Below are 18975 nucleotides of genomic sequence, written 5' to 3'. Positions count from 1 at the left end.
CCCACGTGACTGGAAGGGGATGTCTATAGCACTTCCCATGTGACTGGGAAGGGGGTGTCTATAGCACTTCCCATGTGACTGGGAAGGGGGTGTCTATAGCACTTCCCATGTGACAGGAAGGGGGTGTCTATAGCACTTCCCATGTGACTGGAAGGGGGTGTCTATAGTATAGCACTTCCCATGTGACTGGAAGGGGGTGTCTATAGCACTTCCCATGTGACTGGAAGGGGGTGTCTATAGCACTTCCCACGTGACTGGGAAGGGGGTGTCTATAGCACTTCCCACGTGACTGGGAAGGGGGTGTCTATAGCACTTCCCACGTGACTGGAAGGGGGTGTCTATAGCACTTCCCATGTGACTGGAAGGGGGTGTCTATAGCACTTCCCACGTTACTGGAAGGGGGTGTCTATAGCACTTCCCATGTGACTGTGAAGGGGGTGTCTATAGCACTTCCCACGTGACTGGGAAGGGGGTGTCTGTAGCACTTCCCATGTGACTGGGAAGGGGGTGTCTATAGCACTTCCCACGTGACTGGAAGGGGGTGTCTATAGCACTTCCCATGTGACTGTGAAGGGGGTGTCTATAGCACTTCCCACGTGACTGGGAAGGGGGTGTCTATAGCACTTCCCATGTGACTGGGAAGGGGGTGTCTATAGCACTTCCCATGTGACTGGGAAGGGGGTGTCTATAGCACTTCCCACGTGACTGGAAGGGGGTGTCTATAGCACTTCCCACGTGACTGGAAGGGGGTCTCTATAGCACTTCCCACGTGACTGGAAGGGGGTGTCTATAGCACTTCCCACGTGACTGGGAAGGGGGTGTCTATAGCACTTCCCACGTGACTGGAAGGGGGTGTCTATAGCACTTCCCATGTGACTGGAAGGGGGTGTCTATAGCACTTCCCATGTGACTGGGAAGGGGGTGTCTATAGCACTTCCCATGTGACTGGGAAGGGGGTGTCTATAGCACTTCCCACGTGACTGGAAGGGGGTGTCTATAGCACTTCCCATGAGACTGGGAAGGGGGTGTCTATACTACTTCCCATGTGACTGGAAGGGGGTGTCTATAGCACTTCCCATGTGACTGGAAGGGGGTGTCTATAGCACTTCCCATGTGACTGGAAGGGGGTGTCTATAGCACTTCCCATGTGACTGGAAGGGGGTGTCTATAGCACTTCCCATGTGACTGGAAGGGGGTGTCTATAGCACTTCCCATGTGACTGGAAGGGGGTGTCTATAGCACTTCCCATGTGATTGTGAAGGGGGTGTCTATAGCACTTCCCATGTGACTGGAAGGGGGTGTCTATAGCACTTCCCACGTGACTGGAAGGGGGTGTCTATAGCACTTCCCACGTGACTGGAAGGGGGTGTCTATAGCACTTCCCACGTGACTGGAAGGGGGTGTCTATAGCACTTCCCACGTGACTGGAAGGGGGTGTCTATAGCACTTCCCATGTGACTGGAAGGGGGTGTCTATAGCACTTCCCACGTGACTGGGAAGGGGGTGTCTATAGCACTTCCCACGTGACTGGGAAGGGGGTGTCTATAGCACTTCCCACGTGACTGGGAAGGGGGTGTCTATAGCACTTCCCACGTGACTGGGAAGGGGGTGTCTATAGCACTTCCCACGTGACTGGGAAGGGGGTGTCTATAGCACTTCCCACGTGACTGGGAAGGGGGGGTCTATAGCACTTCCCACGTGACTGGGAAGGGGGTGTCTATAGCACTTCCCACGTGACTGGAAGGGGGTGTCTATAGCACTTCCCACGTGACTGGAAGGGGGTGTCTATAGCACGTCCCACGTGACTGGGAAGGGGGTGTCTATAGCACGTCCCACGTGACTGGGAAGGGGGTGTCTATAGCACTTCCCACGTGACTGGAAGGGGGTGTCTATAGCACTTCCCACGTGACTGGAAGGGGGTGTCTATAGCACTTCCCATGTGACTGGAAGGGGGTGTCTATAGCACTTCCCATGTGACTGGAAGGGGGTGTCTATAGCACTTCCCATGTGACTGGAAGGGGGTGTCTATAGCACTTCCCATGTGACTGGAAGGGGGTGTCTATAGCACTTCCCATGTGACTGGAAGGGGGTGTCTATAGCACTTCCCATGTGACTGGAAGGGGGTGTCTATAGCACTTCCCATGTGACTGGAAGGGGGTGTCTATAGCACTTCCCATGTGACTGGAAGGGGGTGTCTATAGCACTTCCCATGTGATTGTGAAGGGGGTGTCTATAGCACTTCCCACGTGACTGGAAGGGGGTGTCTATAGCACTTCCCACGTGACTGGAAGGGGGTGTCTATAGCACTTCCCACGTGACTGGAAGGGGGTGTCTATAGCACTTCCCATGTGACTGGAAGGGGGTGTCTATAGCACTTCCCACGTGACTGGGAAGGGGGTGTCTATAGCACTTCCCACGTGACTGGGAAGGGGGTGTCTATAGCACTTCCCACGTGACTGGGAAGGGGGTGTCTATAGCACTTCCCACGTGACTGGGAAGGGGGTGTCTATAGCACTTCCCACGTGACTGGGAAGGGGGGGTCTATAGCACTTCCCACGTGACTGGGAAGGGGGGGTCTATAGCACTTCCCACGTGACTGGAAGGGGGGGTCTATAGCACTTCCCACGTGACTGGAAGGGGGTGTCTATAGCACTTCCCACGTGACTGGAAGGGGGTGTCTATAGCACTTCCCACGTGACTGGGAAGGGGGTGTCTATAGCACTTCCCACGTGACTGGGAAGGGGGTGTCTATAGCACTTCCCACGTGACTGGGAAGGGGGTGTCTATAGCACTTCCCACGTGACTGGGAAGGGGGTGTCTATAGCACTTCCCACGTGACTGGAAGGGGGTGTCTATAGCACTTCCCACGTGACTGGAAGGGGGTGTCTATAGCACGTCCCACGTGACTGGGAAGGGGGTGTCTATAGCACGTCCCACGTGACTGGGAAGGGGGTGTCTATAGCACTTCCCACGTGACTGGAAGGGGGTGTCTATAGCACTTCCCACGTGACTGGAAGGGGGTGTCTATAGCACTTCCCATGTGACTGGAAGGGGGTGTCTATAGCACTTCCCACGTGACTGGAAGGGGGTGTCTATAGCACTTCCCACGTGACTGGGAAGGGGGTGTCTATAGCACTTCCCACGTGACTGGAAGGGGGTGTCTATAGCACTTCCCACGTGACTGGAAGGGGGTGTCTATAGCACTTCCCACGTGACTGGAAGGGGATGTCTATAGCACTTCCCACGTGACTGGGAAGGGGGTGTCTATAGCACTTCCCACGTGACTGGAAGGGGGTGTCTATAGCACTTCCCATGTGACTGGAAGGGGGTGTCTATAGCACTTCCCATGTGACTGGAAGGGGGTGTCTATAGCACTTCCCACGTGACTGGAAGGGGGTGTCTATAGCACTTCCCACGTGACTGGAAGGGGGTGTCTATAGCACTTCCCACGTGACTGGAAGGGGATGTCTATAGCACTTCCCACGTGACTGGGAAGGGGGTGTCTATAGCACTTCCCACGTGACTGGAAGGGGGTGTCTATAGCACTTCCCATGTGACTGGAAGGGGGTGTCTATAGCACTTCCCACGTGACTGGAAGGGGGTGTCTATAGCACTTCCCACGTGACTGGAAGGGGGTGTCTATAGCACTTCCCATGTGACTGGAAGGGGGTGTCTATAGCACTTCCCATGTGACTGGAAGGGGGTGTCTATAGCACTTCCCATGTGACTGGAAGGAGATGTCTATAGCACTTCCCATGTGACTAGAAGGGGGTGTCTATAGCACTTCCCATGTGACTGGAAGGGGGTGTGTATAGCACTTCCCATGTGACTGGAAGGGGGTGTCTATAGCACTTCCCATGTGACTGGAAGGGGGTGTCTATAGCACTTCCCATGTGACTGGAAGGGGGTGTCTATAGCACTTCCCACGTGACTGGAATGGGGTGTCTATAGCACTTCCCACGTGACTGGAAGGGGGTGTCTATAGCACTTCCCACGTGACTGGGAAGGGGATGTCTATAGCACTTCCCACGTGACTGGAAGGGGGTGTCTATAGCACTTCCCATGTGACTGGGAAGGGGGTGTCTATAGCACTTCCCATGTGACTGGAAGGGGGTAATGACGCCATAAGAACATCTCTTCTCCCTCAGGGAACTGTATGAGTGAATTTATGGGGCTGATCAAGGGCAGCTATGAGGCTAAAGAAGAGGGGTTCCAGCCCGGCGGGGGCAGCCTGCACAGCGCAATGACCCCACACGGACCGGACGGAGAATGCTTTGAAAAGGCAAGCCAGGCCACGCTGGTGCCCGAGAGGGTGGCGGATGGGACCATGGTGAGTGTGACTATGGTGTAATACACAGATCACAGGGAGAACGCCTACATCCATCGCCTGCAGCCAATACGAGCTGTTCTAACAGTTACCTGCCCTGCGTGACTGTAATCCCCATCCTGTACATGAGGCATGTCCAAACTGTGGCCTTCCAGCTGTTGTGAAACTACACTTCCCAGCATGCCTTGCCATAGTTTTAGCATTCACCAATAGCAAAACTGTGGCAAGGCATGATGGGACTTGTAGTTTCACAACAGCTGTTTGGCCATGCCTGATATAGAGTAATTCATGGATTAGCAGCAGGGACTTACCTGTTCCTCACACTCAGTGGAGGAAGCCATTTTGTAGGAGCCTGTGAGAGTAATGGCTGCCTCCGCTCACACATATATTTGTCCTTTCTCCCCCCCAGGCGTTCATGTTTGAGTCTTCCCTGAGCATGGCGGTGACCCGCTGGGGACTGGAGACCTGTAACCGCCTGGACAAGGATTACTACCGCTGCTGGGAGACCCTGCGCAGCCACTTCACACCCACCGTGCGCAGCAAGGAATGAGGGGTCTCAAACGCTAGCTGACTGATATTACGGTTCTGCTCCCAATTGTAACGCACAGCGGGGTATACTGCTGCTATATAAATACATGTTCATAATGAAATGATAAAATATGGCTACCAGCGTCACTTATGTCCAGTGGTGGTAATTATATATAAACCCCCTGCAATGCCAGGTCTGTACCGGTGCTGGTCATGGTCTATACATGTCCCCAGACAGATTGCTGCTTCCACGTGTCCAGAATCACCGCCCATGTACCATGAGTCACCAGTCCCATATATACAGTCCGCTGACAGTAAGCATGTATCATGTAGTCGGAATCAACGCAGATGGTAAAGCATCCAAAATAATAAAAATTGAGAAAAGCTCAGGTCACCCTAATGGCATGTCGACCGAGACGATATCAATTGGAACCACAGACGATATCAATTGCCAGACTGCAATGGCAGAAGCCACACCCCCTGGCGATAAGCCAGCCACTCCCCCTTCTTTTGTCAGACTCCTTTTAGGAACCCTGATAAGTGTGTAACCAGGCCTGGTCCAGACTACGTGACTGTATACTGGTGTGTGCATACAGGAGTGCTGCGGGTGACCGTCCGGACAAACATAGGCAGCCACAACCAGCGACATACGCCCCTGCTCGCACCTGACATTCCTCCTGGCTGCACAGAACCCAATGTCCACCAGTCACTTAGGGCTCCTACGCTGCCACCTAGTGGTGGAGTTTCAGAATTAGACATCAACTACCACACAAACATCTACATAACTATAATTGTGTGTGTGTGTGTGTGTGTTTGTTCCACGATAACTCAACTGCTTTAACAAATCATCTTCAATCTCTGCACACTACCATATCATTTTACGGAACAATCTAAGATCCCCCCTTTTCTTGACAGTGGCATGGCCGGAAAGTTCTCAGGAGACCCTGCTCCTGCAGCACAGATCATCCCGAGACATAACCCGCCATACCACCGAAAGGGCCTATAAGGGTCCATTAAATGAAAAACATTTTCACTTTACAAAACCTCTGAGAATTGCATAAGCAGGAACAGTCACCGTCCGTCAGACGGCCTTAAGTCTAGTCCATACATAACATATTCTATAAGCATCTGTGCAACAGTTCCAGGGATGACACCTTCAGGTGTAATACGCCCATTGCTGTGGCTTATAAACCAGCGATAGTCTGATTGTAGCAGAAGTACATTTGTGTAGCTTTATAATACCAACGCCATCAGCATATTCCAAGACTACAACTCCCAGTGGAATCATCCTGCACTGCAGCCAAGTTACAGGGGAAAAACAAAACCAAGTCTAAAACCCCATACACATGAAAGTGCACAGATATTACCTCTGCGTCCCAATATACATGCGCCCACCTTCCTGGGCTCTAGCTGTAGAGGTGCAATGGTCTGCCCCCTGCTGGTGACTAACAGGGGAGCGGCAGAGGTTACACCTACAGCAAGGGCAGCCATGTTTCTGAAGAACAGCCCCGCCCACATTACTAATGATATCACAGGGCAAGGGCCAGACAGGAAGTCACGTTACAGCACTTTATTACACACACACAGGGGGAAATATATTACAGGTTTATTTCAATAATATGGACAATGAACAAAGTGAGGACAACCAGGACAGTACGAAAGCAGTCCTGAGAGGTCGGACATCATGCGGACAGGCCAAACGGGCGCTTGTATTTACCCTCCTTAATCAGCTTCTCGCGGTTCTCCTGTAAGGAAAAGGAAAAACTAGGATTAGGTCGTCAGCTGCAATAGACTACGGCAGGTGAGCTTACACTCTACTGGGAGAGAGAACACAAGCGGCAATAAAAGTTGTGTCACATAACCGGCTGTACATAACCCTCGTTACGGGGTGTGCATGGATAATACCGGGGTGAATTCCTAGGTAGAGGCCAGGGCTCTTCCGCTATTGCGAGCACTGATAGATAAAGTGTGACCCGACCTGTCAGAGAACCAGGCCATACAGGGGCCCCACTTCTATGGACCATTACAGTTGTGTCACCTAAAGGAGGCCATATAGGGTGCAACTCTTGTGACCAGTGTACAGTGTGGCAGATGCAAAATAATTCCTATACACTGTCACCATCCAATGATTTCTACTAAAATTACAGGCAAACTGGGGGGGGGGTTCCATGGTAACCACAGTTACATGACATGGTGCAAAGAAACAAATAGCAAAGAGACATTGGAAGGGTCATAGCATAAAACCCACTGACCTTCTTCCCACATTGCCATCCATCTTACGAGGTTCCTATGTGACTGGCTCAGGGGAGTAAAATGTATTGTAGCAGCAGCCATTATACTCTGCCCCACATACAACACAGAGCTGTGGTCAGCATCATGTTAAAAAGTTACACCCCCCCTCCCCCCGCCCTATACTATAAAGTATATTAGTCTCCACCAGCAGCTGTCCAAGGGCTCCATTACTAAGGCAGAGGGGGACAGATAGGACGTATGCGGTAGCACAGACAGAACAGTATGGGACAGTGGGGGTTATTCTAATCCACTCTCTGACAAAATCCTTCTTAGACGGACAAAACCATGTGCACTGCAGGGGGGCAGATGTAACATGTGCAGAGAGAATTAGATTTGGGTGAGTTATATTGTTTCTGTGCAGGGTAAATACTGACTGTTTTATTTTTACGGTGCAATATAGATCTCACTTTGAAGTAAAACCCCACCCAAATCTAATTATCTCTGCACAAGTAACATCTGCCCCACCTGCAGTGCACATGGTTTTGCCCATCTAAGAAGGATTTTGTTTCTGGTCTCTGAGAATGCTCTTACAAAAATTAGGCATGTAGATTATAGGGCACGGGGGATTTCAGATCATTCTCCGGTCACTATGGAGATTGACCTAGAGATCCAGACAGGGTTCAGATACTGGAAACTGCAGGCATACTGGTTGCAACAAATGGGGGAACAGGGGGTGATGGAGAAAATGATAGATGAATTCTTTGAAGGAAATGATGGGTCCTCTGCAAATCTTGTTGTGTGGGACGCCTTTAAGGTGTATTTAAGGGGGGCGTTTATTAAAAAGATAGCCTTCCTGAAGCTTTCTAGTAGAAAGAGGGCAGGTGAATTGGAAGAGAAAATGATTAGTCTTGAAAACACCTTCCTGTCCAATAAGACAGATTCAGCAAGGTTGCTGTGGCAGGCTGCCCAAAAAGAGTGGGTGGAGTTTCTCCAGGAGGTAACCTGCCGACGGCTTACCTCAGGGTCAAACAGGTGGTATGCTGAATCGGATCGGACTGGGAAATTTCTGGCACATATTATGAAACAAGAGAGTCCATCTAATATTATACCCATGATCAGGTTAGAATCGGGCCAAGAGGTGACCAATACCCCTAAAATATCAGAACTATTTTCCACACACTTTGAAGAGGTATATAGGTCCAAATTAAGTCGCAGTAATGAAGAAATTTGTCAGTACCTGGCAGGGCTGGAACTTCCAAATCTGTTGTCCTCCTCAAGAGATATATTGGAGGCCCCCCTGACAGTGGAGGAAGTGATCGTTGCGATTAACTCCTTTCCAGGGGGTAAAGCCCCTGGTCTTGATGGCCTCCCCGGGGAGGTGTACCAGAAATATATTGGGAAACTGGGTCCCCAGCTGTTGAGGGTTTTTCAATGCATGGAAAAAGAGGAGTGTATACCTCAGTCTTTGACAGAGGCTGCAATTATTATGATCCCCAAAAGTGGCAAAGATCCGACACGAGTTGACTCGTATAGGCCTATATCATTAATAACGTCAGATGCAAAGATATATGCTAAAATATTGGCAACTAGACTTCAGAGAGTAGTAGATCAGGTGGTCCATCCCGATCAAACGGGCTTCATGGAAGGGAAGTCGACCATGATTAATCTCCGAAGAGCATATACTTACCTTCAGAATGAGGAGTTGAGGGGGTCGGATGCAGTGCTCGCGTCATTTGACGCGAACAAGGCATTCGACTCAGTCGAATGGCCTTTCTTGTGGGGGGCTCTGCAGGCCTTTGGGTTTGGGGAGATATTTATAAAACGGGTCTCACTGTTATATCAAAATCCAAGGGCTCGAGTGTCCATCAATGGGTTCACATCCCCCTCTTTCTCTCTCTCCAGAGGGACTCGCCAGGGATGCCCTCTATCCCCTCTGCTGTTTGCAGTGGTGGTGGAGCCTCTGGCGTGTGCATTGAGATCAGCCCTGGGGGGAGAGAACGGGGGTAGGGGTCCTAGTAGGAACTTAGTTTCGTTATATGCAGATGATCTGCTGGTTGGTCTATCGATGCCTGGGGACCTATCTGTGGTAATGCAACTTATACAAGAGTTCGGGGGATATTCTGGCCTTACAATGAACTGGGATAAATCCAACTATATCCAGCTGGGAATGGAGGGTGGGCTGAGCCTAGTACCCGAAGGACAACTAAAGAGGGTGGAAAAATTCAGGTATCTCTTTTACCAGAAACTCAGGAGATTTTATTTCCCAAAATATAATTCCTTATATTAGTTTATTAAAATATAAATGCCGTAGTTGGTCCAGACTCCAGATATCTCAGATTGGGCGGGTTAATCTGGTTAAAATGGCTTTATTGCCTAAATTTTTGTATATAGTGCAACATTCCCCAGTTTTTATTGGGGATGAGCACTTTAGGAAGATCAAGAGCATAGTCTCCTCATTTATCTGGCGGGATAAAATGCCTAGAGTAAAAATGGATGTTATGAGCCGGGATAGAGATAAAGGGGGAATGGCCCTTCCGGATTTCAAAATATATTACATGGCCGCTCAGATGGTTCAAATATGTGCCTGGGTAAGGCCAGGAGAAGACTCAGCTGAATTGCGAGGTCTTGTGGAGTGTGTGGATCCAGACTATACACCTCTCCAGAGACTGTTTGTGAGGGGGCTTCCTCCTATAATCAGCCAAGCGGTTAAAATCTGGAGGTGGTCCTGTAAATTAACAAAAGCTGTTGGTCTCGATCCGGACACTCCAATCCTTTCGCTAACAGGTATGGCGGACCTCAAGGAACAACAAGGAGGGTTAGTGTGGAATACCTATGGGGTTAATACATTAGGCCAATGGTGTCTGGAAGGGGTGCTGAAATCATTTTCCCAGCTGCAGGCAGAATTTAGTATTCCTAAGGCAGTTTTCTTTAGATATCTTCAAGTAAGGAGTGCCATGACTGTAGGGGGCAAGTCCACCAGGTGGGAGGTGGTGGAGGCTCCGTGCAAAACCTTCATTAAACAACTTGCGAAGGGTAAGCGCTTGTCTAAAATGTATCACTTTCTACATTCATTTGTTCAATCTGAAGAATTGGGGGTTCTACGGGAAAAATGGACCAAGGACATCCCCCAGTTAGATGAAATAGGCTGGAGGGTGGCCTTGGATGGCCCACGACAAGCAACAAACTTGATGCGGACTCAACAGGTCCAATTTAACATTCTACACAGGACTTATGTAACGCCTGTCAGATTGAAAAAATTTGCTGGGGGTGGGTCTGATAGATGTCCGAAATGTGGAGAAGGGGATGCCACTCTGGACCATTTGTTGTGGAGCTGCAAGATGGTTAGTAGGTTTTGGGATGAAATAATTAAAACTCTGGTCCTGATTGGTGTCCCACGAAATGCCTTAAATAAACTGAATCTGGTCCTTGGGATATGGGCAGAAGGGACAATCCCCCGGGAAATGAAACAGATGGCAAAGAACCTAGCGGCCCTAGCGAAGGTAATAATCGCACGTAGGTGGATGTCCCCTTTGGGACCGCTCCACGGAGAATGGGTTAATTTAGTTAACCAGACTAGTGAACATGAGAAGTTTGTGTATGCATCCCGGGGCTCGAGTACTAAGTACCTGGGCATCTGGGGATATTGGAATAGGTCAGCAGACTATAGAGTCAATAACAGTGAGAGGTTGAATGTAGAAGCACTGGTTTTGTGATTAAATTAAAATAATTAGATAATATAGGTGTAGATGCACATATGAGGAGATTTCCTCTCTTACACAGAACGAGGTTTAATAAATTTACAAATAATAGATAAATTTTTTTTTTTTTTTTTTCTTTTTTCTTTTTTTTTTTTTTTTTTTTTTCCCACTGGTATCCCATTAGATATTCTTACAGTAGGCACGTGATGTGAAATGGGTGCACATATTAGTGCTAGAGGAGACTCTAGTGAAAATTGATGTCGGTAGTATATGTACACGGAAATGTTCTCGACACATGATGATACACTCAGTAATTTTGGAGTACAAATCAATAGTTAGTTTAACAATTTGGATGGGTTTTTTTTTTTTTTTTTTTATGCTGTATACAATGTGTTATTTAGGTTTTCTACTCTCCGGATTGAGGGACTTTATGGGTCTAATATGGTATATTACCCAAGGCATAGGGTCGGGCTTATAGTTAGTAGGTTTTAAAGTTAACTGTGGAGTATGGTTTATAACAAGTGAAGGAGCCCAATAAGTAGGACTGGTGGGCTTGGTAGGGGCTATTTGAGAGGAGAATGGATCGGGGGGTGGAGAAGGGGCTGTGAGCAACTGGCCAGGGGAAACTGTCATGGATAAAGCTGAGTGGTCCTTCTGGTGGGAGTTTTTGGGAGTTGTGTTGTGAACTTGTCTATGTTTGTTTTGTGTTTGGTTACATGAGGTATTGTTTTTTAATTAATGAACTGTGAAACTTTTGTACAATGTAGATACCGAAATGTAACTATGTGTATTGTCCTGTTTTATATTGAAAATTATAAAAAAAAAAAAAGAAGGATTTTGTCAGAAAGAGTGGATTAGAATAAGGCCCAGTGTCTGACAGTATAGTAAGAGCACAGTAGGAAATAATCAGTGCTTCCGATTCCCGGTTCTGCTTGCTGGCCGATTAGTGGAACAGACAGGCTCAGCGAGTGTAACGATGTGACGTCAGACAGAGACACACCAGGCTCAGCGAGTGTAACGATGTGACGTCAGACAGAGAAGCACCAGGCTCAGCGAGTGTAACGATGTGACGTCAGACAGAGACGCACCAGGCTCAGCGAGTGTAACGATGCGACGTCAGACAGAGAAGCGCCAGGCTCAGCGAGTGTAACGATGCGACGTCAGACAGAGACGCACCAGGCTCAGCGAGTGTAACGATGCGACGTCAGACAGAGAAGCGCCAGGCTCAGCGAGTGTAACGATGCGACGTCAGACAGAGAAGCGCCAGGCTCAGCGAGTGTAACGATGCGACGTCAGACAGAGACGCACCAGGCTCAGCGAGTGTAACGATGCGACGTCAGACAGAGACGCGCCAGGCTCAGCGAGTGTAACGATGGGACGTCAGACAGAGACGCGCCAGGCTCAGCGAGTGTAACGATGGGACGTCAGACAGAGAAGCGCCAGGCTCAGCGAGTGTAACGATGTGACGTCAGACAGAGAAGCACCAGGCTCAGCGAGTGTAACGATGGGACGTCAGACAGAGAAGCACCAGGCTCAGCGAGTGTAACGATGCGACGTCAGACAGAGAAGCACCAGGCTCAGCGAGTGTAACGATGGGACGTCAGACAGAGACGCGCCAGGCTCAGCGAGTGTAACGATGGGACGTCAGACAGAGACGCGCCAGGCTCAGCGAGTGTAACGATGTGACGTCAGACAGAGAAGCGCCAGGCTCAGCGAGTGTAACGATGGGACGTCAGACAGAGACGCGCCAGGCTCAGCGAGTGTAACGATGGGACGTCAGACAGAGACGCGCCAGGCTCAGCGAGTGTAACGATGTGACGTCAGACAGAGAAGCACCAGGCTCAGCGAGTGTAACGATGCGACGTCAGACAGAGACGCGCCAGGCTCAGCGAGTGTAACGATGCGACGTCAGACAGAGAAGCGCCAGGCTCAGCGAGTGTAACGATGCGACGTCAGACAGAGAAGCGCCAGGCTCAGCGAGTGTAACGATGCGACGTCAGACAGAGACGCACCAGGCTCAGCGAGTGTAACGATGTGACGTCAGACAGAGAAGCACCAGGCTCAGCGAGTGTAACGATGTGACGTCAGACAGAGACACACCAGGCTCAGCGAGTGTAACGATGTGACGTCAGACAGAGAAGCACCAGGCTCAGCGAGTGTAACGATGGGACGTCAGATAGAGAAGCGCCAGGCTCAGCGAGTGTAACGATGCGACGTCAGACAGAGAAGCGCCAGGCTCAGCGAGTGTAACGATGCGACGTCAGACAGAGACGCACCAGGCTCAGCGAGTGTAACGATGTGACGTCAGATAGAGGCGCACCAGGTTCAGCGAGTGTAACGATGTGACGTCAGACAGAGAAGCACCAGGCTCAGCGAGTGTAACGATGTGACGTCAGACAGAGACACACCAGGCTCAGCGAGTGTAACGATGTGACGTCAGACAGAGAAGCACCAGGCTCAGCGAGTGTAACGATGGGACGTCAGATAGAGAAGCGCCAGGCTCAGCGAGTGTAACGATGTGACGTCAGACAGAGAAGCGCCAGGCTCAGCGAGTGTAACGATGCGACGTCAGACAGAGACGCACCAGGCTCAGCGAGTGTAACGATGTGACGTCAGATAGAGGCGCACCAGGTTCAGCGAGTGTAACGATGTGACGTCAGACAGAGGCGCACCAGGCTCAGCGAGTGTAACGATGTGACGTCAGACAGAGAAGCGCCAGGCTCAGCGAGTGTAACGATGTGACGTCAGATAGAGGCGCACCAGGTTCAGCGAGTGTAACGATGTGACGTCAGACAGAGGCGCACCAGGCTCAGCGAGTGTAACGATGCGACGTCAGACAGAGACGCACCAGGCTCAGCGAGTGTAACGTTGTGACGTCAGACAGAGAAGCGCCAGGCTCAGCGAGTGTAACGATGTGACGTCAGACAGAGACGCACCAGGCTCAGCGAGTGTAACGATGTGATGTCAGACAGAGACGCACCAGGCTCAGCGAGTGTAACGATGTGATGTCAGACAGAGAAGCGCCAGGCTCAGCGAGTGTAACGTTGTGACGTCAGACAGAGAAGCGCCAGGCTCAGCGAGTGTAACGTTGTGACGTCAGACAGAGAAGCGCCAGGCTCAGCGAGTGTAACGATGCGACGTCAGACAGAGACGCACCAGGCTCAGCGAGTGTAACGATGTGATGTCAGACAGAGAAGCACCAGGCTCAGCGAGTGTAATGATGTGATGTCAGACAGAGACGCACCAGGCTCAGCGAGTGTAACGATGTGACGTCAGACAGAGACGCACCAGGCTCAGCGAGTGTAACGATGTGATGTCAGACAGAGAAGCGCCAGGCTCAGCGAGTGTAACGATGTGACGTCAGACAGAGAAGCGCCAGGCTCAGCGAGTGTAATGATGTGATGTCAGATAGAGAAGCACCAGGCTTGGCACAATGTGCCCGAGGGAGCTGCAGTTACATACATACATGGGGAATGTCCCCGTCACACTGGGCATCTTACCCGGTCTTTGGAGATTACGGTGTAGAAGAAGAAGAATGGGACCACGGCCCAGAACAGGCCCTTCAAGGACACCTTGGGCGTTGGTCTGAAGTTGGGGTAAATGTTATGACTCCGAGCGAACATCCAACGGGTCACAGCTGGATCTTCCTAAAGGGCACAGGGCAAGAGCCGTCAGTACAGTGGCAGAGAGCTGGGCCGTCATCTTCATCACAGTCTACCGGGCTGTTACTGTATGCACTAGTCTTCATCAGACACCGCACCCCAATCACCCTGCCCTTCCCTTCGACCCGCCATGTACCCACAGGTAACCTTGCTCCAGGACCACTGCGCCTTGCCCCACTCTATGCCCAGCCATGGCAGCCCCGTTTGTTGCCCCTCTCCCCTCACAGTGGCCTCCCACAGTGAAGCACCCTCCTCAACCAACCCCTGACCCTCAGCATGGCTACCCTCTCTTTAACAGAGTGGCCACCTCCTCAGTCTGGCTCCTTTATGCCCCCTTCCTCATTATATCCCCCCCCCCCCCCTCAGTCTGGCTCCTCTCTGCCCCTCAGTGTGCCCCTTCCTCAGTGTAACCCTCGCCTCATTGCTGCCCCCCCATCAGTGTGGCCCCCCTCCTCTCCCCCCAATCACTGTGACCCCCCCCTCCTCCTCCTCACCATCACTGTGACCCCCCCTCCTCCTCCTCACCATCACTGTGACCCCCCCCTCCTCCTCCTCACCATCAGTGTGACCCCCCCCTCCTCCTCACCATCAGTGTGACCCCCCCCTCCTCCTCACCATCAGTGTGACCCCCCCCTCCTCCTCACCATCAGTGTGACCCCCCCCCTCCTCCTCACCATCAGTGTGACCCCCCCCCTCCTCCTCACCATCAGTGTGACCCCCCCCCTCCTCCTCACCATCAGTGTGACCCCCCCCCCTCCTCCTCACCATCAGTGTGACCCCCCCCTCCTCCTCACCATCAGTGTGACCCCCCCCCTCCTCCTCACCATCAGTGTGACCCCCCCCCTCCTCCTCACCATCAGTGTGACCCCCCCCTCCTCCTCACCATCAGTGTGACCCCCCCCTCCTCCTCACCATCAGTGTGACCCCCCCTCCTCCTCACCATCAGTGTGACCCCCCCTCCTCCTCACCATCAGTGTGACCCCCCCCTCCTCCTCACCATCAGTGTGACCCCCCCCTCCTCCTCACCATCAGTGTGTCCCCCCCCCTCCTCCTCACCATCAGTGTGTCCCCCCCTCCTCCTCACCATCAGTGTGTCCCCCCCTCCTCCTCACCATCAGTGTGTCCCCCCCTCCTCCTCACCATCAGTGTGTCCCCCCCTCCTCCTCCTCACCATCAGTGTGTTGACCCCCTCCTCACCATCAGTGTGACCCCCCCCTCCTCACCATCAGTGTGACCCCCTCCTCCTCACCATCAGTGTGACCCCCTCCTCCTCACCATCAGTGTGACCCCCTCCTCCTCACCATCAGTGTGACCCCCTCCTCCTCACCATCAGTGTGACCCCCTCCTCCTCACCATCAGTGTGACCCCCCCTCCTCCTCACCATCAGTGTGACCCCCCCTCCTCCTCACCATCAGTGTGACCCCCCCCTCCTCCTCACCATCAGTGTGACCCCCCCTCCTCCTCACCATCAGTGTGACCCCCCTCCTGCTCACCATCAGTGTGACCCCCCCCTCCTCCTCACCATCAGTGTGACCCCCCCCTCCTCCTCACCATCAGTGTGACCCCCCCCTCCTCCTCACCATCAGTGTGACCCCCCCCCTCCTCCTCACCATCAGTGTGACCCCCCCCCCCCTCCTCACCATCAGTGTGACCCCCCCCCTCCCCCTCACCATCAGTGTGACCCCCCCCTCCTCACCATCAGTGTGACCCCCCCCCCCTCCTCACCATCAGTGTGACCCCCCCCTCCTCACCATCAGTGTGACCCCCCCCCTCCTCACCATCAGTGTGACCCCCCCCCTCCTCACCATCAGTGTGACCCCCCCTCCTCCTCACCATCAGTGTGACCCCCCCTCCTCCTCACCATCAGTGTGACCCCCCCCTCCTCCTCACCATCAGTGTGACCCCCCCTCCTCCTCACCATCAGTGTGACCCCCCCTCCTCCTCACCATCAGTGTGACCCCCCCCCCCCCTCCTCACCATCAGTGTGACCCCCCCCTCCTCCTCACCATCAGTGTGACCCCCCCCTCCTCCTCACCATCAGGGTGGCCCCCTCCTCCTCACCATCAGGGTGGCCCCCTCCTCTCCCCCCAATCAGTGTGGCCCCCTCCTCCTCCTCACCAGTAGGATGGGCCCGTGCGGGTCGTTGAGCTTCAGCTGGAAGTCCCACTTGGTGCGGGCCCTGAGCGCCAGTCTCTGCTCCTCCAGCCGCCGCTGCTCCGGGGTCTGCTCATAGTACCGAGCCGGGTTCAGCCCCTCCGGCCGGCTGGCTAGGTGACTCTCCTGGTACTCCACCATGACACAAGGACACCGGAAGTGGCAACAAGCGAAACTTTATCAGCGCACAGCCTTAACACAGAGCGTAGCGCCAGCGGCCACCGCTAGGGGGAGCGCCGCCGTCATCTGCCGTCTGCGCTGCGGCCACTGGAGGGCGCGCCTAGCTCACGGGACGGTCCCTGTGACGTCACTGATCCGTGTTCTGCTGCTGCTGCTGCTGCTGCTGCTGCTGCTGCTGCTGCTGCTACAATGTAACAGTGTGAGGGGGAGATGTATCAATCCTGGGAGGCGCTGGTGACGTCACTGCTCCGTGTACTACTACTGCTGCACCCCATTACCGCCACCACTCTGAGTATAGTGATAAGTGTGTGAGCACCAGAGAGTGGAATGTAGGTCAGTGACACGAGAGCTGCGGGATATGGTCGCTAGGTCGACCACTAAAGGCTGACGGGGTTTAGGTGAAAACATGAAATAGGACGACATGGCTGAGCTTGTGGCGACAGGTGGTATTGCATGCCCTGCCAGCTACTAGGGTGAGGGAGAATATAACTGTGGGGCAGAGATATTAAACTCGGTGCAGTGATAAAGGGGGAAATTTACTAATATGAAAAACCTAGTTTTTCGTATTAGTATTTTCCCTACGGCTGCATACGACTGTTTCAGTCATATGCAAAGTCGTGTTCCGGAGGGGGATTTACAAAGCAGTCATATACGACTGCTTTGTAACCCTCCGATGTCGTAGGAATTCGTATTAGCAGCCGTATATACGGCTGCTAATACGAATTATTTGTAGGCAGTCTGCACGGATCAGTCAGATCCGTGCAGGCTGCAAGGTGTAAAAAATAAATAAAATAATAATAATAAAAAAAAAAAAAACGGCGTGGGGTCCCCCCCACAGCCGAAACCAGCACCAGGCTGACAGAGCCTGGAGCCGGTAATTAAAAATCAGGGAACCCGACAAATAGGGGTTCCCTGATTTTTAACCCCTTCCTGACAGAGCCAGTTTTTGCGTTCCTGACAGAGCCCTTTTTTTCAAATCTGACATGTCTCACTTAAGTGGGGATAACTTTTTTTTGCTTTTACTTATCCCAGTGATTTTGAGATTGTTTTTTCGTGACACATTGTACTTCAAATTAGTGGTAAATTTGGGTCGATACAGTCTGTGTTTTTTTGTGAAAAATACCAAAATATCGTGAAAAAATGGAAAATTTAGCGATTTGCAAAATGTTAAATTTTCTGCTTGTGAGACAAATAATCTTACCACTCAAAATAGTGAATAACTAACATAGACCATATGTCTACTTTATGTTTCCATCATTATTTCAAACTCCCTTTTAATTTTTTTGGACACTAGGAGACTTAAAATATGAATAGCAAATTCTCAAATTTTCAAGAAAATATCAAACACTGATTTTTTTAGGGACCAGTTCAGTTCTGATGTGACTTTGAGGGACTTGTATGTGAGACACCCCCATAAATGATGCCATTTCAAAAACTGCACCCCTCACAGTATTCAAAACAGCATTTTGGAAGTTTGTTAACCCTTTAGGTGTTTCACAGGAATTAAAACAAAGTGTAGGTGAAATTTCAAAATTTCTTTTTTTTTGCAGATTTGCAATTTTAATACATTTTTCTAAGGAACACAGTACATTTTACTAGAGAAATGTGACTAAAAAGTGATTCCCTCAATTCTTTTGTTTTCATAAATATCCTATATGTGGCCCTAGTGTGCACGGTGACCAAACCACAGGCTTCATAATAGAAGGAGCACCTACTTGATTTTGGAGCCTCCTTTTTATGAGATTATTTTTTAGGCACCATGTAGGTTTCTAGGCACCATAAGATGCTAAAAGTTAGGAACCCCCCCACAAGTGACCCCATTTTGCAAACTACACCCCTCAGGGAATTCATCTAGGGGTATAGTGTACATTTCAAACCCCCAGGGGTTTCACCAATTGTGGTACAACTGGGCAGTGAAAATGAAAAATTATTTTTTTTACACAAAAATGCAGTTCTGGCTCAAAATTTGTCATTTTCAGAAGGTATGAAGGAGACAAAGCACCCCAAAATCTGTGCCCCAATTTCTCCCGAGTACGGCAATGCCTCACATGTGACCAAAAAATACCAGTTGGGTGCATGGCAGGACTCAGAAGGGAAGGAGTGATTTTTGGATTTTGCAGCTCAGATTCTGGTGGAATTTTGGTGGGTGCTATGTTGCATTAGCAAGACCCCCAAAGCACCAATACAGTGGAAC

General features: G+C 51.3%; 2 protein-coding genes across 3 annotated transcripts in view; one reads left to right on the top strand and one right to left on the bottom strand.

The window, feature by feature from the left end:
* Positions 1-5002, top strand: part of HGD (homogentisate 1,2-dioxygenase) — a 39289-nt gene extending 34287 nt beyond the window's left edge. For both annotated transcript variants that reach the window (XM_083171503.1, XM_083171505.1), the window contains 2 exons: positions 4149-4330; positions 4737-5002. In XM_083171503.1, coding sequence (XP_083027629.1) covers positions 4149-4330; positions 4737-4877 — 323 coding nt within the window. In that variant the 3' untranslated portion in view covers positions 4878-5002. The remainder of the gene's footprint in view (positions 1-4148; positions 4331-4736) is intronic.
* Positions 5003-6445: 1443 nt separating this feature from the next.
* On the bottom strand, positions 6446-16818 carry NDUFB4 (NADH:ubiquinone oxidoreductase subunit B4). Its single transcript, XM_083171506.1, has 3 exons — positions 16566-16818; positions 14286-14432; positions 6446-6600 (listed from the first exon to the last, which is right to left on the bottom strand). The coding sequence occupies exons 1-3, from the start codon at positions 16740-16742 to the stop codon at positions 6538-6540; spliced, it is 387 nt and encodes a 128-aa protein (XP_083027632.1). The 5' UTR covers positions 16743-16818; the 3' UTR covers positions 6446-6537.
* Positions 16819-18975: the final 2157 nt, after the last annotated feature.

The sequence above is a fragment of the Crinia signifera genome, chromosome 2 (genome assembly GCF_055691185.1).
Source record: "Crinia signifera chromosome 2, ASM5569118v1, whole genome shotgun sequence".
Classification (NCBI taxonomy): Eukaryota; Metazoa; Chordata; class Amphibia; order Anura; family Myobatrachidae; genus Crinia; species Crinia signifera.
The sequence above is the reverse complement of the archived record's forward strand: the minus strand, read 5'-3'. Positions and strand labels throughout refer to the sequence as shown.